At 31.0% G+C, this 22,763-nt stretch overlaps 2 protein-coding genes across 3 annotated transcripts; one reads left to right on the top strand and one right to left on the bottom strand.

Moving 5' to 3' along the window:
- Window positions 1-546: 546 nt before the first annotated feature.
- Window positions 547-7,083, bottom strand: LOC149478842 (luciferin 4-monooxygenase-like). 2 transcript variants are annotated; one of them, XM_089708579.1, is made up of 12 exons: window positions 7,009-7,083; window positions 6,246-6,405; window positions 5,163-5,370; window positions 4,591-4,789; window positions 4,286-4,408; window positions 3,604-3,778; window positions 2,990-3,130; window positions 2,505-2,630; window positions 2,069-2,152; window positions 1,755-1,901; window positions 1,114-1,276; window positions 547-709 (listed from the first exon to the last, which is right to left on the bottom strand). In XM_089708579.1, exons 2-12 carry the CDS (start codon window positions 6,399-6,401, stop codon window positions 591-593), a joined length of 1,641 nt encoding a protein of 546 aa, XP_089564705.1. In that variant the 5' UTR covers window positions 6,402-6,405; window positions 7,009-7,083; the 3' UTR covers window positions 547-590. The 2 variants fall into 2 exon arrangements, with proteins under 2 accessions (XP_089564705.1, XP_089564706.1); XM_089708580.1 differs by lacking the exon at window positions 7,009-7,083 and adding an exon at window positions 6,569-6,661.
- A 2,953-nt stretch (window positions 7,084-10,036) lies between these two features.
- LOC149478841 (fatty acid-binding protein-like) lies at window positions 10,037-17,881 on the top strand. The gene is made up of 4 exons (XM_089709050.1): window positions 10,037-10,182; window positions 13,516-13,685; window positions 14,053-14,160; window positions 17,744-17,881. The coding sequence occupies exons 1-4, from the start codon at window positions 10,110-10,112 to the stop codon at window positions 17,801-17,803; spliced, it is 411 nt and encodes a 136-aa protein (XP_089565176.1). The 5' UTR covers window positions 10,037-10,109; the 3' UTR covers window positions 17,804-17,881.
- Window positions 17,882-22,763: the final 4,882 nt, after the last annotated feature.

Raw genomic sequence — 22,763 nt, 5'->3', positions numbered from 1 at the left:
TAGATATTAGAAGAAGTAGACGTTTTCATTGTGTATTAAAATTTTAAAGAAACGCGAAAAGCTTTTGTTATTATCTTCATAATAAACTCGTCATAATATTTTATTATTTTATCATCATATTATCTTCAAGGAAGTTATATTTTGGTGGAAAAATTATAAAACTACACAGTACACACATCTCATAAGCAAAGTGTTTAGTCATAACTATATCCTAATTATTTTTAAAGCATTGATGTTATCGTAATATGTATATATTTAGCAAATTATCTTATAGCTGAAAGTACACACTATAATATTTTTAACTCTTGTTACGTGTGCTCGCCACACAAACAAGAGCGTGTGTGGCCGCCGCACGGCCGCCGTGGCGAGCTGTGTCAGCAGAACTGAAACTTCTTTGGCAAGATGAACGTGACGCTATTACCATGAGGCGACCTTGAAATTTTACTCTCAACGCGCCTCAAGAGGTTTCACTTCAAAAAGTGTAAAAAGCGATTTCTTTTGATGAGTAGAGGGCAAGTCGCCTGGGTATTAAATAAAACACATTACTATAAAGTAAAAATACTTTTCGTATACTCTATATTGAATTAATTTTAACTACTATTAACCATTGCCTTAAGTCTTGGCCTGTCAACTTTTCCCGTAGATGTTGTAGGCAATTCTTTCATAAATATGACACCTCCTCGCAATTGTTTCGAGTCGCTTAGTGACGCTAAAAATAAAAATAAATATTCATTAAAATAATTAACTTAAAAACATATCTCTATCAGATTTAAGTACTTATTTGTAGTAGGAATATTCAAATCAAATTTTGAAATCACATTAAAACTGTATTAATAAAAAGTTTTAATTTAATGTATAGTAATCAAAACTTTTTATGAAAACAGTTTAGTATTGTATTTAAGTATTTAACCCGCAGGTTAATTTTTATTGTGGATGTTTCTAAAAACTTAGAAACCTTCAATTCGAATGTTTTTTTTGTTTTATCACTCGATGACTTCGTGACTTGAACTCAACCTAAATTAAACTAATTGAAAAAATTATGGCAAGACTATTTCTCAGACTATTATATCTTTCACAATAAAAGCAAAAAATCGGATGCGGCATTAAACTCACCTTTGACCAAATCTTTTATTTCATCCTCTGTTACATTGGAATCTTTTGTTATCACACAGGCAACTGGCAGGTCACCGCATTCGAGGTCCCGAATGCCAGTCACAGCCACATCCAATACACTAGGATGCTTTCGAATTACATTCTCCAGTTCCGCTGGCGAAACCTAGAAAATTATATCTGGGTATTAAATGAGTATTAAAAATACAATTATAATTACAATGCTAAAATAAGCTCTCAATTTTCTACTGTGAAAGCTGTATGATAAAGCTTTATTAAATTTATTGAAGACATTATTTAATAGAGTATAATTATTATATTATGGACAAATTAGATAGCTCGCCAGTTTAGAATGTACAAAAATATGGAATCCCGGCTTCATCTAGGTTGATGTCGACTATCAGCGGGATAAACAATGTAGACTCCACATTACATTACAAATACACTGTAGAGTGTAGACTTAGAAAATATTGTGCAGTTTACAATGACGATTGTAATGTATTTTAATAATTTGTTGGAGTAGTTTTTTTTAATTATCAGCAAACGAACAGTCAAATTTGTCCTCTTTATTATATCTATTAGAAGATGTAATTAGATAATATAATATATTACGAGCACATTATACCAAACTATAAATGTTGTACCTGATGATTCCTATACTTCAATAATAGCTTCATGCGATCTACAAAATAGAAGTTCCAACTCTCATCTCTATACATTATGTCCCCTGTTCTAAGCCAACCGTCTTCTGTCAAAGCTTGCATTGTGTCATTTGGTCTATTCCAATATCCCTGTAATCATTCAAACCAAAAATTAGAATACTGTTTCATTCATGTCAATAGTTTTCAATCAAATTAAGAAAATTAAGGAAAATTTAAGTTTTACTTTTGTTCCCCTAATTTTACCAATGTGTGTACTATTTTAAAGATATTACAGTTTATTTTAAAATAATAGTTACCTTAAATACAGCTGGTCCTTTAATCCACAATTCTCCACTAACATTGGCGTCTTCAATGATCTTTTGTGTGTCAATATCCACGATCTAATAAAGCATAAGATAGTTGTTTTAAAGAATATTATTTAATATGTAATTCCCTGACATGTAGGTACAACTTTATAGAGCTACTTGTAACAAATTTTTGTAAGAATTAGGTTTAGGTAAATATGTACAGATGTAGGTATGTCTTATAAATAACAAAAATTTTACATTTCAATTAACAGAAATAGAGGATTTTTAATTTTAACCCAAGCATTACACATATTTAAAAACCCTCTTTTCCGACTGACTATAAAATGACGCTATCAAACCGAAAAATAAAGAACAATAATTTTCATTTACAAATTACGAACGCCTGCTGAAAAACTTAGCAATGGCTTTTAGTTTTCTCACTCACTCTATACTGATATTGTCCGACAGGTGTTCCACAGGAGCCGCGAACAGCTTGAACGTAATTAAAACACAATCCTGAACATTCACTTAGCCCGTATCCAACAAAGACTTGTGCATTTGGCTGAACAATCTGGAAGTCAAATTAGAATATTATAACAAATCATTAAGCGCGCATTAGGGGATAATGACTCTAATTCCTTAATAGGCACTTTATAGTTATTTTATTTTATTTTGAGACTTTATTTGTAATTTTTACTGGCAGATATATAAAATAGGTGTCAGGAAACTGAAAATGATCGGGAATTGAATAATCATAAAGAGAAATGTAGGAGCTGATGATAATTATTAGTTAAGTGATATATGAAATCTGCCTGTTTTGATAAGTCTGTCTAGATTTAATTCCTCTAGGGTCCAATTCCTTAATGGCGAAGGTAAGATTATATGAACAAATGGTTCGCTTCAATACCTTGTTAATTTTCATCAACCAACCTTCAATTCATTGACAACTTCCTGAGAAACAACGCTTCCACCAAGATAAATATGCTCCATGGAACTGAAATCGCATTGATCGCGATCGCCTGGTCTCAGCAGAGTTGTCATAAATGTGGGACTCGAAATTAAGTACGTTGGCTGAAATGGATAACGAAAATATTAAATTATGATGTTTTTATTTTAGCTCTTTTTATACAATTTACAAATACATATTTGAAAAAAGTCAACGTAATATCGTCTGTACCTTTTATAACAATAAATCAATTAATGAACTTTTTCCACTTTTATAACTTTTGACACTCATTTTTCACTTGGTTTCAATTTACAGGTTCTATTTTATATCACTTAGGTACTATCTCTTTCTTTCTCTTACTGAGTCTTACTTTTCTAGCTTTTAACCCATTGAGCCCCGAACGGCCAGATCCGACCGCGACACAATACCTAGATTTTCTATTGTGTCTGTGATTCCGGGGCCTGATGGATTAATTAATTTTATAAAAGTTTTTATGAAGTAAGAATTGTCTCAATCACACTACTATTAAACTCGGGAGTGTAATCAATTACAACGAAACGTCTCGAACTCATCATCATTAGTCGGTCAAAATACTTACCCTATATTTATTAATCATTTCATAAACGTGTTGCTGTGTTATCGGTAAAGAACTCTGTAACCGGGTGTATTTCAATATAGGACTCATGACGAAATGTACTAGAGCAGACAGCCATTGCACGGGGGAAATTATAAGGGCTAGACGTGTCGGTGTTGGGTATTTTCTGAAGTTAACCCTGGAAAGTTTTCGAGAAGAATTATATAGTTAATAATAATTAATTGATATAGTTCTCAATTTTTTGTCTCATAGTTGCATGCACCGATTATTCAATGATTGCTTGTGGTACTGAATGACCAACATTGAATTTTTTGAACCGTTTCTTTATAGAATAGGTATTTTCATTTAAAAGTAATGCATTTAAGTTTGAATTAGATAAAAGAGAAGGACAAAATTACGTTGCATATGAAACGAAAGAATGAGAAGAACTACTACTTCAAAAACTTCTACAATTACTACTTGTGAAACATTATTTGAACTCATTGGATTACGGATGTCTGCTGATAACGGATTTAGTATAATAAAATTATTATCTTTACGTTTTATGATACTTGTGCAATCAAATAAACTATCAATCGTCAATATGTATTACAAAATAAGAGGGGAAAGTGTCGTTGACTCAATTTCATAATTCTTTAATAAGTAAACTTAAGAGATATTTAATACATAGGAACAACATTATTACCATAAGTTAGGTAGTCCATGTATTAAATTACTATGGGATGAAGCTGCCGTTTTTGGGAACCCTGTAGAACCACTAGTCGAAACTAAAAGCCCTATAGTGTCTTTAGGGTCAAAATCTTCGGGCCTGAAAGCAAAGGAATGTTTATTAGTTTTCATATTTAGTATCTGGAAAAGTAACTATATGCATACTAAAAATACCACGACAGTTTAGTTTTTATAGCAGATTTATCATAAAATTAAAGCCACATTTATATTATGATTTTTTTTTGTACGCATACCTGTGAATGTTCTGAAGTAAGTACTTACTGAAAATCTTGCACACTTCCATTATCTGAGAATTTTTCAAGAAATTCCGGGAATGTATTGAATGATGCCTCTTTCCCATATGTAGCAATTTCAGCATCAATCCCTAATTGATTAAGAGCCTCTTGAACAGCGTGAGCTTTGGAGCCGAGACAGAAAACGAATTTTGGCTTCGCGTCATTAAATGCGTTGAGTAATTCCTCTGAAATTTTCCAAATTAGTTTTTTATTATCCATATATCACACACAATGTCCATTTTTATCTATTTTCAACCCATTTCAAAAAGAAAAGGAGGAGGTACTAAATTCTACTGCATTTGTGGGTTTGTTACTTCAGAAGTTTCGACTGGCTGAACTGATTCATTTTTTATTTGAAAGCTAGTGGCCTAGTGCCTTAATTTTGTCTTAATTCTGACAATTTGAAGGCAGTTTAGTTTTTCCTAAAAAAAAAATATTTAATATTTATTTTTTTAACAAAAACACTAAACTGCCGCTGCAAAGGACTTGAATTGATATATAGAAAAATAGTCAATATAGACGATTGGCCAATGCAATATGGGTAAAAAAAGAACAAACCTTTTTGTAAGGTCATATCAATGCAAGCTGCAGTGACTCCAAGATAGAAGCACGCATACATCGGAGCTGTCAGGTCCAAGGAAGTGCTGGCCATAAGCACGATGACGTCACCCTGCTTTATACCCAGGTTTCTGAATGCTTCTGCGCATCGAATTGACTTTTCCAACATCGATCCAAATGTGTCCCTTTCGTTTGTAGCTCCATCGATCTGAACATCAGGAATTCCGATTAAAAAGTGTCAATTCATATAAAATGCACGGTGTACGATAGCAATAATAAATCACACAACTGTAATAAAGCGCATTATTTTGCATCAATATGCTACCAGTTTATCATTTATCAAGGCGCATTGCCATGTGATTTAATATTATCCCTAATATATATTGCTAATTCCCGACTTCAGTTAAAAAGGCTAGACGTGCATATAGCAAATTTAATTATCACCAAAAATAATTTTGTTGATGGTTTCCCATCATCAAGAAAACATAGTGATAACTGATAGTGTTGGATGTTATGGATGTGAAAAATGACATAGTTCGACATGTCAACACGCACTTGCCACTTAGCCATGTTGATTGAAGCTTGAACCCTTCTAAAGACCTCTCTTCAGAGAAAATAAATGAAAAAAAAGCAAAAGTTAAAAAGCTTAAAGCTTATGCCGATTACGAAGTGAAAGTTCATTTTTTACATAAACAATTTAACCTTGTGGGATTTTTTTTAAGAGTGTTTAGCAACCTTTATCAATATAATATTTATATACGTATCGATAAGTTTTTCCATAAAATATATTATAATTTATTGTACTTCATAAAACACCATTTTCCTTGATTAAATCAACCATACATATATAATACTTATATTTTACCTAGCTTATCTTTTGACTTCCTTCTTATAGTACAACTATTTAGACTACCGAGATATTTTACTAAGTAATTTAAAATGTATTTGGTTTGAATGCGCTTAATTCGGCAAAGAGTTTCCATTGGTTGATAATTTATTTTAATTATCGGTATTATATAATCACCATAAAGTGATGATAAGTTTTATATAGACATGTAATAAACTCAGAAAAATTTAAATTACCTGTAACAAAAATTCTGGATCTTCGCGGAAACATTTCAGAATAATTTTTCCCAAGTGATATCTATCACTTACTATACCAGTTTCTGCAACTATTTTGAACCCTATATCATCAATATACCTAAAAACTGCATCGCTCCAAGTATTTAACGCCGTCATTATTCTGAAATAGAACAATGTATTTAGATAATCAATTAAATATAAATTAAGACAATTAATAATATTAAACAATACAAAAACTATTAACAAATCGGTTACTAACGGATCAATTTGGAACAATAATTAATTGATATAATTATATTTTTAAATGTAGTAAGGTAACGCACTGAAAGATCTTTCTAGATGCGGATAAAGTCAATGCGTCTGAATTATAATTATTATCTCAGAAAAAAAAGGGGAATTGCCTTTTTATTTTACTAATGGTAATAACTTTTTATTTGTTTAAACATATTTATGATTTAATTAATCACTAGAATAAAATCTAATTACGTATCTATAGTTTAAATTAGAAATAATATAAACTATTCGTTTAGATAAATTCCACGTTTTTATGAAGTAGTAAATGTTGTATGTATTTATACATAAATCATAAATGTCATCAATAAACGTTTGCAATGCGTTAAACTCAATTATTATTCACTTAAGATGGTTAAAAGTAACAATTATTTAAACCACATTAGTAGCAATATTTTTTTTATACTTTATTTGCACTGTCATGAACACATATTATACTAAAAAAATACTGAAATAATAAACAAAGGAATACCAGTATACGTTCGTATTCCGAACAACTTCTATTATTAATGAGACTTGAGAGTATAACCTAGTGTTATTATCTAATAATCACAATATTATAAGACGTTCAATAATACATGGATCTCTTTTATATTCATAATATATGAAAGGGACGAAGTGATTTCAATTTGTAAAAACAGATTACGTTATCTGTTTATTAAAACAGACAAATGTATGTAGGTACATGAGTATACATTTTGTATAAATTCATTCATTTTATGATTGCGGTTCTGTTGAATGAGCTTTAAATATTAGATTTCGATAAATCTAAAAAAATAATTTCGGTTATTGGATTTTTCCAATGTATAACCCAAGAGCCCACGATGGCCAGACATAAGGAATGTCTGGCCGTCGTGGGCTCTCCATCTAGTAGTAAAGCTCAGATTTATATGTAAAATTATGCCAATTAAGGGTTCAGTTTACACAGGACACGCGCAGGGTAAACACGAATCTCCAAATTTCTGGAATTGATTTCAATGGCAGTGGGAACTGGGAAGGTTAAAGAACAATACATAATTATTATAGAACTTTTATACTGGAGCTATTATGTGATCTGTTGACGCAGGACCGAGTTGATAATATTGATAATATGGAAATATCGACACTAATCTATAATTCTGTAATTACTTATACTTATACAGGGTGTAATCGTTAAGTGTGCACAAGCCATTTTTCCGTAACTATGGCAAATATCAAAAAACTTTAAACTGATATCGAAAGTACTTAACCTAATGAGTAAAATGGCCGTAATAAATTTTTAAAAATAAAACGAGAAATATCCAAAAATGTTACATTAAACGCTCCCATACAATTTATTTCCCATACATTTTGTATTCATAGCAGATTATCGAAGTGATGTCCTCATTGTGCAATACAATGAGGAGCTCTATTTACAGTTTCTAAATTAACCTCCCTTCAAATTTGCGAAGTAATTAAAGCAGAAACCCAAAAAGAAACCCAAAAAAAAAAAAGCTAAAACTTTCATATTCAATGTACATGGGATATTCATATCTCATACTAAATGTATGGGAGGGTTTAAAGTTATTTTTTTTGTTATTTCTCGTTTTATTTTTAAAAATGTATTATGGCCATTTTACTCATTAGGTTAAGTACTTTCGATATCAGTTTAAAGTTTTTTGATATTTGCAATAATTACGGAATAATCGCCTGTGCACACTTAACGATTACACCCTGTATAATAATAACTAAACAGCATTCTTGATTGTTGTCTTGTGTGTAAGTTGTGGTCATGTATAACTGGTTGTGCATATATTAATGTATGCGTTATATTACAACCTTTGGTGATCCTTAAAAATAAAAATAAAATAACATAAGCTGAATATTTTTGTGTCTGTTTGTTTCAGCGCGTTAATTAGAAAAAAACAGAATGGCAGCAGGAGCTACTAGGCCGATTTCAAAAAAATAAAAAGGTTTGTATACCTGGCTATAAAATAAGCGTGGATATACTACAGGCGAAGCCTGGGCGGATCACTAGTATTTAATAAGATTTATAGGTGTTATATTGATAAAATTTAGTAAGCCTGTACACTAACCGAGGTAAATTAATATAAATGTACATACAAGTGCTCGTAAGGATTCCCTTATATGAAGAAAATTGTAAAGACATTAATTATATTAAGAACACGTTTCTGGTCATTTTATTATTTACTTATCAAACGTACAAATGACCGCCTCCTCGGTACACTGGTTGACGCGTGAGCGTAGAACCGAGGGGTCCTGGGTTCGATTCCCGGTGGAGACGAAGAAAAAAAAATGTCTCGGTCTGGCAGGACACAGAAGGCTGATCACCTACTTGTCCCTAAAGAAAATCGATCAGTGAAACAGATGTATAGTGCATCTGCCCCTTACCCCACTTGGGGACATGGGACTTCACTAAAACGTACAAATAATAAAATTGATATAATATCAGAAATAGTTATCAAATTATCTGAATAAATGAATCCTATCAAAATTTTCATATAAAATGATGTGGCCAACTTTTTTGCACTCTGAAAAAGTACTCGGATCTCATGACGTAGAGCCAAGCGTCGAACTCTACACGTCTTAACTCTAAAAGCCCTAATTTAAACTCTGTACCTTAGTAAAATAAGTGACTTTGGCGTTTCATTATTTCAAGAACTACATATTCTAATAATTGAATAAAATTTTCACCTTGCGCTGCTTGCCAAGTTCGGAATACGACCAATTCACTTATCTACGGTAGAGTTTAAGTTACGGCTCGTAGAGTTAAGATATGTAGAGTTCCATATAAAATGAATATTAGACTTCTAAATGAATATTATAAGAAAACTTGAATGAATATTATACACATATTATCTTGTCATAATAATATAATATGATACATAAGAAAATTCATGGCGCCTGCCTTGAATATATATGCAATAACAAGAGTAGGCGAAAATACTTAAGTATTATCCAGTAACTAGTTGATGATTTAATCGTTATAGATAGTAAATATTTTATTTTTATGAAAATATTTTATAATATTTCTTATTTGAACTTTTTTGAAAATAGTTACATTAAGCTTCAGTGCCTGTGTTCAGTGCCTTCATTATACAGTACCACTACAGTACGTACGGTTTATGAAAACTAGTTAATATATGGCAATACACATTATTTTATATTACTATGTTTTTCACTGAATTTTCTAGCTAGCACTATTGCCCTATTTCATAGTGTAGTGGTGTAACCTGTGGGTGTAACTATTTATATTAGTCATAAAATAAACGCACGATTAAAAAATCCAATCCCAATGACAGTTTGTGTTATTCTTCCACCAAAAAGGTGAAATATTAAAAATAATATTTTTTTCTACTAATGTCATTTATAATTTTATTATTCATTACAAAACTTGTTACAAAATAATATCATCAAGAAATAAAATCCATTTATACAAAAAAAAAGTAATAAATATCGATGCAAAAAATATTGACCATGTTAATATAAGTTTTCAACTTAGACGTGCGTTCATAATACATACTATATTATTGTACTTTTACAAACCGTTTGACTCCGTTGTATCGCAGACGTGTTTATTAAAAATAAAGAAATATGGAACAATTCTTAGGAAAGAAATATAAACTGAAAACATCTGATAACTTTGAGGATTATTTAAAATACATTGGTGAGTTTTATTTTGACGCATTAGTTTCTCAATTTATTATAATTTATCTAGCAATAATCATACTAATTAATCTCAGTACTCCGAACGTCTAGTCTGTGGTCTGGTTGTCTGAGAGAAATCGCAATATAGTGATAAGACCGCTATTTGTTTTAATTTATAATTAAATCAAGTTAAATTATTTAGTTATAGAGCAGTAAAATATAAATAAATACAAAGAATAATACTGTATTTTAGCATTTAATGTACTAACATGCAGGTGCATTGTAGATATTTGCAATTAACAGTAATTTTAATTTATACTGCATGGTCAAGATAATGATTTCTTGGCATCATACGATCTTGTTATATTAGGTATACATAGTTATCTACAGCTATTATCTTTTAAAATACATAACTCAAAGAACAAATTCTGATTTAAGAGAAATCTACCCAGAATTACCAAAAACTGCTATAATTTTACGTTCTACGTTCGGGGAATATCCATCATAATATTTCACACATTTAAGATAAGAATCGCCGCGGCCGCCTATGTATTTAAACTATTTTGTAATCTCTGCTCAAAATTTCACGATAAATTGTATAATTTTTATTCTTAAGTAAGTGGCGAGTCTCGTAGTAACACTATTTTTATATGCGAGTTATAAAGAAATACTTGTTCTATGTGTTTATTGTAAATTAATGTTATTATGAAAAAAAATAAACGGTTCTTATATTATCCGTTGATGATTAGTTATTACCAAACCATTTAAACTTTTGCGGTAAAGCGGTGTTCATAGAATTTTAATAATATAAGTACAGTGAGTCAGCAGTTTCTATGAAATTAGGCGATGACTCGTATAATATGGATTTTTTTGAAGTGAAACTTCCTGGAGCGTTGAGAGTAGATAAAATTTCAAGGTCACGTCATGCCAATACCGTCACGTCATGTAGTAAGGCGACGATTTTGGTATTCTTGAATCTTGCCAAAGAAGTTTCACTTCTGACGCGTGTGCTCTTTTTTTAATTTGCCAAATTTACAGTGGAACGTGGTGGAAGTTGGAACACTCGTAAAACATGAAAATATAATATTTAATGTTTCTGATATTTTTTCTCTAATCTTTTCAAAGATAAAGTTTGGTGTTTCAAGATTTGATTTATACAAGATTTATTTGTTTTTATCTCATATTTTCAATACTGTTATGATTTACCTACAGTTATTGTCTGCTGGATATTATCAAAGATGTATTTCGTATACATCACATAATAAAACTACTTATAATATCACATAATAAATTATATTATAATAATTAATTTTAAATCAATTTTATTGCAATGAAATTAAAAATTTGTAATAATTTATAAGTGTACAATAGATTGTAACACCCAGTCAAAACGGGGACAAGATCTAGTTTATTATTTTCTTGCTTAAATGTACCTAAATATTAAACAGTCATGCTAGGTTAGAGGTCATAAATCATAATGTAAGACATTACGTCGGTTGTTTGTAGCTACGCACATGACGTAAGTAATATTATAAAAACTCTGAACAAAAAATACATTGCGTTACATAAATAATTGTCGTACAGTTGAAACACGAATAGTCGAAAACATGTGTGAAAGGATCCTTTGCAGATACTTAATTGAAGTCAATGTTAAAAAACAAAGGGATTTTCGCGTTTTTTCAGCCAAATCTTAATCGTTAAAATCATCCTACTCATTATTGACTATAAAGCATACGGATAATGAGTATTGATGTTGCTGTTTTTCAGTAATTCTATTGCATATATTAGTTTCAATCGGACGAAGTCCAAGTAGTCAAAGACCGAATCGACGGCCAATTAAATTAATGAAATACAATAAAACTAGTACCGAGTTCGGAGTACGTAATTAGCACGTTTGTTTATTTCCACTTTATTTCATACTAGAATCTACTTCTAAGATAATGGATACGAGTATTATGTAAACAATGCACTAATGCTATAATAATTATTGTTTTTGTAACGTTGGTTATAAGCTTAGATCATTAAGTAAGTTATAAGCAATTGTTTTATGCGAGGAAATAATATTAAATAATTAAAAGGAATATAATTGATATTTTATATTGTTTCGGTTTTATATTGCAATGTATGTAAAATTTACTAATTAGTAATTACGGTGTTAAGAAATCCATCGTCTATTATTGGATAAAGGAGTCTGAGGACTATGATAACCTTTTTAACCTTTTTCTATATATTATACATTTATTTCTTTTAAAAGTAAATACTATAAATATAAACCAAATGCCATAAAAAGGCTAGTGGAAGTTTTCCTTCACTTAAAATGGATGGTTAATGTTGCTGGCGTGTTTTCCGTGTGCAGGTAACACAATAATTAATTACTATAAAGATAAATGATTACACTATACATATTCTAGGTTCGTTATAATAATAACTAAACAGTTTATATTACATACTAGCTTTCCGCCCGCGGCTTTGCCCGCTTTGTCTATAGATAATAAATTATTTACTAAAACATTCTTCTTCAATCACTCTATCTATTAAAAAACCGCATCATAATCCGTTGCGTAGTTTTAAAGATTTAAGCATACATATAGGGACATAGGGACAGAGAAAGCGAGTTTTTTTATACTATGAAGTGATTTTTATAATATAAAATCCTCGTGTCACATTGTAGCCAAAGTCCTCTAAAACGTATTGACGGTTATTATGGGTTAATGATATTTTGTGTAGGTATATGCTATGCGACCGTCATAATTTTTTTACTTCGACATCATGAGTTGATATGTAAATATTTATATTGTATTTCCAGTATACACAAAAAAATTATCACTGTGTTTCCTTATATTATACCTATTTGCTTTTATACGAAACTATACATTTGAAATGACATCTCAACCTCTTCTTAATGTTTATTACATCAATATAAAGTATAAACCTCATATACATACTGTGATCGAGAACTTTCCTTCACTGAAGATATTCTGTAGGTTGATTATTATTTGATATGAAAATTGAAAAAGCTTAATTTAAATAGTTATATTTTATTCTAGGTATATCACATCAATACAACTACCGAAATCGATAGTTTTATTGATTCACGTATATTGAATGTTCAGTTCACATTGCAAAAGACAAGGCAAAACACTACTGAAATAAAGGGCCCAATGAGGGCCTCCTCCAGCGTCGAGATGTATATTATGATCAAATAGTTCTTTACTGGTTCAATTCATATACATACAAAAGTATAGGTTGTTTATATCGACTTGTTATAGAAAAGATCTCAATCCGTATTTTTAGTTTACCCGCTTTTCCGAAGAACCTCGAAGCAAATTCATCATTTTATATTTATTTTCAGGAGTGGGCCTTATATCCAGAAAGTTAGTCACATCCCTATACCCAGTATGTGTTTTGTCTCAAAATGAAGATGGATCATATACACTTACAATGACTACGCCAGTTAGGAAAGTTATTACCACGTTTAAATTAGATGAAGAATTTGATGAAGACAGGCCAGATGGAGTCAAGGTGAGAATATCAAATTAATATTTAATTGATGGATTTCCGTTTCAATTATTATTCTCTAATTATAAACATGGGTCAAATTTTTACCATTATATATATAAGAGTTGAATATATAGAAAACTTGGGTCCTTTTTGGTTACTGAAACTCAAACAGTAATTATTATTTGAACATGACCCAAATTTCATGATATTAGGAAAAAGTTGTGTAAAACTTAATTTATTTTTAAGCCAAAAATCCCAACAGTTTCGTAAGCAGAACTGTTGCAATTTCCGAATTGAAATTATACTAATTAACTAAATAATATTATAACATTGTTATTTTAGTTCTAACTGTAGTAAAGTAGCGCTTGTAACAATTGATATTTTTCAGGTGAAATCTCGTATCACATTAGAAGGCAATAAACTAATACAAACACAAGAAGACAAGGGAACACGATCGAAACATGTTCGAGAATTCACAGATACCAAGTTAACAGTAGTAAGTAAAATATTTATTTTATTACCTTTCATTCCTTGTATTTAAATATATTTTTAATGGGTTTTTAATAGGAAATCCGGAATGACTTGAGATTCATAATCAAAACAGGTCCTGTACGAAAATTATAGATTTCGCTCTGATTTATTTTTTATTGTAATACTAGCCTTCCGCCCGCGGCTTCGCCCGCTTTGTCTAAAACATAATAAATTATATACTAAAACTTTCCTCTTGAATCACTCTATCTATTAAAAAAACCGCATCAAAATCCGTTGCGTAGTTTTAAAGATTTAAGCATACATAGGGACATAGGGACAGAGAAAGCGACTTTGTTTTATACATTATAGTGAATAGTGATAGTGATAGTGAAGTAGAATATCTACTTTCATTTTTATTGTTTATAATAAGTTAAAAACTAGAATGGTGACTATTAGATTAAAATTTTCGTCATAAAAATAAATTCTTCAAGCTTCGTCTCGTTTCTTTGCGAATTTTATATTTATTTTACACTAGCTGTGCCCGCGACTTCGTCCGCGTGGAATAGTGACTGCATAGTAGTTACTACTTAACACACAATTATTGAGTAAACACGTCTTGAAACACGTACTATCATATACAACTAAATTATAAGTACTTACACATTATTATAAAGTTAAGAAATAAAATAAATAATAACACAAAAGAACTGTTAGTAAAATTTATTACTAAACTGAGCTATAAAACTTAGGTACAGAAGAGTTCAAAATTTCCAGGATGTGGTTATTCTCCCGCTCCCATATTCCTTCTACTTTCACAGACTTTCAACTTTTCCCTTTCACCCCTAGTAAATGGCAGAACCGATTTTGATCTAAACCATGTCTAATCATACCTATATATTATGTACATATCCTTTCGTTTGGTACTCCATTTGGATTATTTATCCCCACTATCACCCCTAAGGTGCCCTATATGTAATAAACAGATTAACCAATTTTGATAAAACATGACTAATTGTAATTCACACGTCATTTGATATGCCGCTTGATTATATTATTTGACCACATTCGATTATTCATTCCCACTTTTACCGCTATAAATCAATAAATGGATGAACCGATTTTGATTAAATATGCCTCATCATACTTCTCACGTCAGGTCATGCCCTTTCATTTGATATGCCACTTGGGTATATTATTTGACAACTTTTATTCCCACTTTTATACCTATATCTAGGGATGTAACGATACATGATTTTGCCGATACGATACCGATACCGATATTTGTAGTAATGTATCGGCGATACCGATACCGATACCGATATCGATGGCTTGGTAGAAAAATAAATAGTGAATTATGCATAAAAAGTTACCAACATTTAACAGAGACAACTGTTAATCGTATTCTTTTAAATAAAAATGCCAAATCAAAAAACAACAAAACCATTAATTTATTTTAGTACTATTACTTTACGAAGTCAGCACGTCATACAATCAGTACCTAATAAAAGTTTACTATTGGTAGAGTTTTTTCAGAAAACAAAGTGCGCACGCGCGGGCGGCCTCCCGCATCGTTCATTGGGCGCGGGTTTTTGAATTATTTGATATCAAAAAAATTGGTTGTTTGTAAAGTAGGTTTACGATCGAGATGTTTACGTGATAACATAATGCAGTGGCAGCGCTCGAGATGAAACGGGAGATCGGTCCGTCTCTCTCTCATTATACCTGCGATCGCGCTCGTGAGGTTTTGGTGTGACACAAGTTTATGAACATGTCACCCGACTAAAACGATTTTAAAAACGTTATCACGTTAAAAATTAAAAAAATTCAAAATTATTCATTTCTTTCCTTTACATAAACAAATTTGTGATTGGAACACTCCTAGTAAGCAAACAAAATGCTTGTGTCAGGAGGTTCCGCTCTTCCTTAACACTATTACAGAAACAGAAATAAAACAATATGAATGAATACAATGCAAAAACATAAAAGAAAAGAAAGAATTTAATAAAAAATATCGGTATCGGTTGATTTATTATCGGCGATACCGATATATCGGCTTGCCGATATATCGGCCGATATATCGGTATCGGTATCGGTATCGTTACATCCCTACCTATATCCAATAAATGGATGAACCAATTTTGATAAAATATGTCTTATTGTACTTTACACGTCATGTCTTTCATTAGATAAGTCACTTGAGTATATTTGATAAAATTTATTTATTTACTCCCACTTTTACCCCTATATCAAATAAATGGATGAAACGATTTTGATAACATTGGACTACTTAATTGTTTCTGACAGGTCGTCTTTTTTCATTTGATATATCACTTGGGTATAACAGACAGCATTCGTTTTTCTCATTCCCACTTTTGCCCTACATATAATTATTGGATGAACCGATTTTGATTAAATACCTATGCCTCATTATACTTCTCACGTCAGGTCATGCCCTTTCATTTGATATGCCACTTAGGTATATTTGACAACTTTTATTGCCACTTTTATCCAATAAATGGATGAACCAATTTTGATAAAATATGTCTTATTGTACTTTACACGTCATGTCTTTCATTAGATACGTCACTTGAGTATATTTGATAAAATTCATTTATTTATTCCCACTTTTACCCCTATATCAAATAAATGGATGAACCGATTTTGATAAAATTTGACTAATTGTTTCTGACATGTCGTCTATTTTCATTTGATATATCACTTGGGTATAACCTACATTAACAACTAACATGCGTTTTTTTCACCCCTATATAATATAATAAACAACTAATGTAACAAAAAAACGCATCTAATTCGTATTACCCGTTAGCGAGCTACGGTGGCACAGACAGACACGCAATACACACATAGCGGTCATAACACCCCTCTTTTTGCGTCGGGGGTTAAAAATATAATACCTACGACATAATTTCAAAGACCTTTTATATAGAAAATTTACCTAGAAGTAACCATAATGCTATTTGTGCAGGTTTTAGACTTATGAGCAAAAATCTAAATAAAGGTCCTTTGACCCCCCCTACTACCCCCTCAGCATAACCACTCCCCCCCACGCTTGGGGACTTTCGATATGATCATCTGGACATGTCAAGGAATAACTTTAGCGTATAATTTACCTAATAAAATAATTCATGTGTAGAATGCCTTAGCAAATGTTCGCTGTGATTACTTAAATGGTCATAACTTTTTTATTTATGAACCGATTGACATGAAATAAACACTAAATGTTAAATGAAGCTTACCACAATATATTAGTGAAAACTGCATCTAAATCGGATAAGCCGTTTCTGAGATTAGCGTGTTCAAACATACAGACAAACAGACAAACCGACAAACAGACAAACAGACAAAAATTTTTTTAACAACAGTTTTGGGTTTGGGATCGATTTAGTAATAACCCCTGCTAATTTTTTTTTACATATTTTCATTGTACAGACACCACTTTTCTAGAATTTTATTATATGTATTGATTTACTGAACTGTAAACAATAGCTTCATTTTGTTTTTAAATATGTTGTAAATAATTTCGAAGAAACTCGAGCTTTATAGGGGAAAATGAAGATATTTATTAAATAAATTAAATATTTTTTCAGATAACCACCGCAGAAGGCTGGGATGGTACATGTATAAGAGTCTACGAACGACTAGAATAATTTATTATTATTAGGTACCTAAAATAACTTTATATTACTGTGATCTTGGTTAGAATATACAATATATAATATAATGGAGTAATGATTTTTTATTTCAGTTTATATTTAAACTAGGGATGTAACGATACACGATTTTGCCGATACGATACCGATACCGATATTTGCAATCAAATATCGGCGATACCGATACCGATACCGATATCGATGGCTTGGTAGAAAAATAAATATTGAATAATGCATAAAAGATACCAACATTTAACAGAGACTCAACTGTAAATCGTATTCTTTTAAATAACAATGCCAAATCAAAAAACAAGAAAACCATTTATTTTAGTATTATTATTTTGCAAAGTCAGTTAAACTTTAAGTTATACACATACAATCAGTTCCTAATAAAAGTTTACTATTGGTAGAGTTTTTTCAAAAAACAAAGTGCGCACGCGCGGGCGGCCTCCCGCATCGTTCATTGGGCGCGGTTTTTTGAATTGTTTGATATCGGTATCGGTCAGTGGCGGTACGTTCATACAAGCCGAAAAGCCCGGCTTGCCTTAGAAATTCGCTACGAGATAGGAAAATAACCAAATTCACGTTTGAATATTCGCGCGCAATGAGCAGTTCATTAATTTGCTCCGAAATTCAATGAAAACTCACCTACAATATAATATATAATACGCCTAGCATAAAACAATGGCGAATTCGAGTAAACTTTTAATTTCATCCTTCTTCCTATCAGAATAAGGTCGTACCTTTTATTTTGACGTTACAATCTAAATTGGATGGATTATAACATGTAGTTGTCTCGCTTGCACGCGTGGGCTTTTACCGGGCTTTGCGCTCATCTCTTCTAACGTATGAAATTTCGTCTAAGTAGCTACATACCTAGACATAGAATTCTATAGCAATCTGTATGGAAAATAAAGCCACGATAAAGCCCGGCTTTAACAATGTGAAGATAGTTACGATTGCGCGAACGAACGTCATGAATATTATTGTTATTAGGTATAGTTTGTTTGAGCGGGTGATTATATCGGTGTAATTTAGGTTATGTTTTTCGAATTTTGTGATAAAATGAGTGTCGCGACAGCAGATTGTGTTGTAAATTGTGATGGTTTGCTTTGTGCTCAGCGGGGGAAAGGTAAAATCATTAAACTTTACTGAAAAACATCAATTAATTTCTTCATAAAAACCAACTCCCGATTTGTGCATTACCCAAACAGCTAGTAAGTCACATAAACGAAATTTTAATTAAAATATGTTTACGAATTAATCGATTTCATGAATAAGAATTGCTTAGAAGCCCCAGCTGTTGAAACTTGCACATTTGGTACTTGGTAGTTATGATTTCTGCTAGTAGGTATAAGGTAGTTCTTCCACGGAGCGTGCTTTCTCATCGTTAAATCGAATTCATAGGTACGTATTTAAGAAATACACAAGGCCAAGAACGCCTTATTGAATTATCAATAATTGAAAGTTGTTAGGTAATTGAATTCTAAAACAATCACCTACTTTCTTCCGATTCCGATTCCGATGTTATAAAATCTTTCCTTCAGAAGATCGCCGTTTTGAATTATTAGAATATAATTAATGATCTGTTCAATTTTATTAATAATATAATGTCATACAGTTTAATAATTATAATTTATCGATTTTAATGATAAACGTTTGACTCAACTGTTAGCGGGCGTGCGTGAAAATTTAGAAGATTTGATTCGGTAATTACACAGTATAGGTACCTTAGGAAGGTTTCTAATTCAAGAAAAGGGTACCCAGCAAAAACTTTGAAAACTTTGGGCTTGCCCAGTCCTTACACCCTAGGCACGCCACTGGTATCGGTTGTTTTATAATCGGCGATACCGATATATCGGCTTGCCGATTATATCGGCCGATATATCGGTATCGGTATCGGTATCGTTACATCCCTAATTTAAACGTAACCTAGATACAAATCACTTTAATTTATTAATAGTTTTACTCATCACGTAAAAAGCTAGACGGATCTAGATGAAATTTGACAAAGCGATAGATTCTAGTCGTGAATAGTAGGTACGTTTTGCTTATTAACATCATCACGCAAGCGAAGTTGTACTATAATTATTACATAATGTACAAAAAACGTACCAGAATATGAACTTTACGCATAATTGACCTTAGTGTACGTGTAGTACCTATACACATATATTATGTAAAGTAAATGATTGTGTCAATGGGATAAAGTCGTAGATAGTAAGATAAAATGGAAAACGTGATGCGATGTAGCCTAGATTTATGTTAAGATATGTACACTAAGTGAATGTCACAGCTGTTCGTCAGGATATCACATATAAATGTGCGATCCTTGAAAAAAACTTGTTTTGCCTTCTTTAATATTATAAAACAACATTACAAATATTGTCAATTTATTTATGAACTTTATTTATTAACATTCTGAGAAAAAGGTATGCTTTTAAATTCAAGAATTAAACACTCTTATTTTGGCATTGGCGACATAAACATTCAGGAAGTTCAGATTATTTTTAATGCAAAATATATTTCGTTAATGCGATATTTTTGCATATTATATTTGAATGAATTTTTACGAAAGAAATATACCTATTAGGTCAATGATTGAAATGAAGTGGCTGGCTTTCAACGCGAACATTAATAGAATGTTTTATATTTAAATTAACAAGAATATATTATCGGAATAATTTTAATGGGCTGTGTACACAATGTAGAAAAACCAGAAAAATGGTTGAATGAATAGTACAATAATAATGTCGGCCAGTTTTATTTATGTGTAGTTATAGAAGTAAAAATAAAACAATAATATGTTCAACTTAAGCAAAATATACGTAGTAAGTAAATATTTATTTTAAATTACTTAAATTACCTGTTATAAAGAAATGTACAGCTATTACAAAATCCTGAATAAAAATTCGAAGCAAATATCAATTTTGTATATTTGCAAGTTCAAAGGCGCATTGAAATGTTTAATTTGAAAGAGTTTTTCATTTTCATTTAGATCTTCCTTTATAAGATTTTTTCACACAAATGATGACAATGAACAAGTTTTAAAAAGTGAACTCCTATTCTACTTACGTTAGGTATATCATTTTGTAAATAGTCTTGATTAGTTGTTTTTTTTACATAATGAAAAACAAGTAGGTACCTATTTAAGAAAATATAGCTAACTAGCTTGCCGTCCGTGGATTCGCCCGCTTTGCCTAAAACTTAACGAGTTATATACTAGAACCTCGAGAAACACTTCTCTATTCTCTATTCCGTCGTTTAAAATATTAAAGCATACATAAGAACGTCCGGACAGTAACATCGGCATTGTTTTATACCTCGTGGTGATTAATTATTATCAGTAAACTTTCAGGAATAAGTTTCTTTCCTGAACGTATAGGTAGTTAATATTTTTGTAGTGAAGTCCCGTGTCCCCGTAGTGGGGTAAGGGGCAGATGCATTATTCATACATCTGTTTCACTGATCGATTTTCTTTAGGGACAAGTAGGTGATCAGCCTTCTGTGTCCTGCCAGACCGAGACATTTTTTTTTCTTCGTCTCCACCGGGAATCGAACCCAGGACCCCTCGGTTCTACGCTCACGCGTCAACCACTGTACCAAGGAGGCGGATATTTTTGTAGTACCTATTCAATATGACGTAACATTCGTATGACTCTTTCTATAAAGTTCTGTTATAAAACTACGATATATATTATCTTTCGCTTGATAACAATTGTATAATTGCAATCGGTTAAAGATAATCGTGGTTGTGATATGTAACTTTGGAGATTTGAAGTCTACCATTCTTGATTCTTGATCCATAAATGTTTTTTTTTTTGTCATCGAAACTTGGACAACATATGGCATTTTAATTTTCAGACAGACAACAGATTAATCTAATGAAAATGATGTTAGGATTAGATATAATATTATGTATAATATCATTTCATTTCATTTATTTCATTTATTACTAAGATCCATGTTCCTCAAAATTTATGTCCTCTTCTTTAAATCTAGACTTAGATATAAACCTTCTATGATCTATCTTAGGAGAAAAATTGGGGGAAACTATATAAAACGACTTATTAAGGGAAGCCTTCTTAAGAGAATTAAGCATCTAATTAGCCTTATTTATGATCGTCTTTTGATAAGTTGCTATTGCTAAAAAACTAAAAGTAAATAATATTGTACGGAATCTCATTTTGGCTTAAATTGATAAAGATAACATATGTTTACTACCATTAAACTTTAATCCCATTATCCGTCAGGGTCAAAAAAGGCATTAGTTACCAAAAATTACGAACATTTATCCAAATAATCATACGCTAATTAGATTAGGAAATATTGTGCTCTATGAAAACAATATTTAGAAATTAACTAAAGAAGGAGGATCAGCCAAGTAGAAACAATAAATTGATTTTAAAATTTCAATTTAAAACGAAATCCGCAATCTTTCTTTAATTATCTGTATCTAAATATGTTTGATATAAAAAAATAAACTAATCTAATCCAAATAAAAACTAATCGAAAAGTAAAATATCATAAATGAGGTCGTTGATAAAACTCTAGTTTTGATTATGGGTGGGGAAGCTACTGTTGATACCACGTTGATACCGATTAGAGCCATCCCAAAAAATTTTTTTTTTTCGAATAAAATATACTTAGCCTTTATGTTGAACCTAATATTGGTTTTTGACTATATACAATGAGTTTACAAATCAGGCCTGTATAGTTTTTACGTGATTGACGCACATACAAACAGACAAACAGAAAAAATTGTAACTGTTTTATCATAATATAGATTCTCTACATAAGAGCTGTTTTTAAACGATCACATTTTATGAAATACTCATTAGTAATAATATTAATAAACTGTTAATAATGATCCTATACGTTTTTAAAGAATGATATTCAAAACTTGCAATGGAAAGAAAGTTATGAAATTCCTAATACTTTCAAAACATATAAAATA

Source organism: Colias philodice, chromosome 21 (genome assembly GCF_061535455.1).
Source record: "Colias philodice isolate Cphi_HAF_F1 chromosome 21, ilColPhil1 Martin Lab GWU primary, whole genome shotgun sequence".
Lineage (NCBI taxonomy): Eukaryota > Metazoa > Arthropoda > Insecta > Lepidoptera > Pieridae > Colias > Colias philodice.
Note: the sequence above shows the minus strand (reverse complement) of the source record. Positions and strands in the feature narration are given on the sequence as shown.

Excerpts from the sequence above, each read along its gene's own strand:
- LOC149478842 (XM_089708579.1), bottom strand. The coding sequence starts at position 6,401 with ATGACGGCGTTAAATACTTGGAGCGATGCAGTTTTTAGGTATATTGAT. Across the intron at positions 3,131-3,603 it reads AAATGATTAATAAATATAGG|CCAACGTACTTAATTTCGAG; the intron begins GTAAGTATTTTG and ends TATCCATTTCAG. Across the intron at positions 2,153-2,504 it reads TCGGACAATATCAGTATAGA|ATCGTGGATATTGACACACA; the intron begins GTGAGTGAGAAA and ends ATGCTTTATTAG.
- LOC149478841 (XM_089709050.1), top strand. The coding sequence starts at position 10,110 with ATGGAACAATTCTTAGGAAAGAAATATAAACTGAAAACATCTGATAAC. Across the intron at positions 10,183-13,515 it reads GGATTATTTAAAATACATTG|GAGTGGGCCTTATATCCAGA; the intron begins GTGAGTTTTATT and ends ATTTATTTTCAG. Across the intron at positions 13,686-14,052 it reads ACAGGCCAGATGGAGTCAAG|GTGAAATCTCGTATCACATT; the intron begins GTGAGAATATCA and ends GATATTTTTCAG.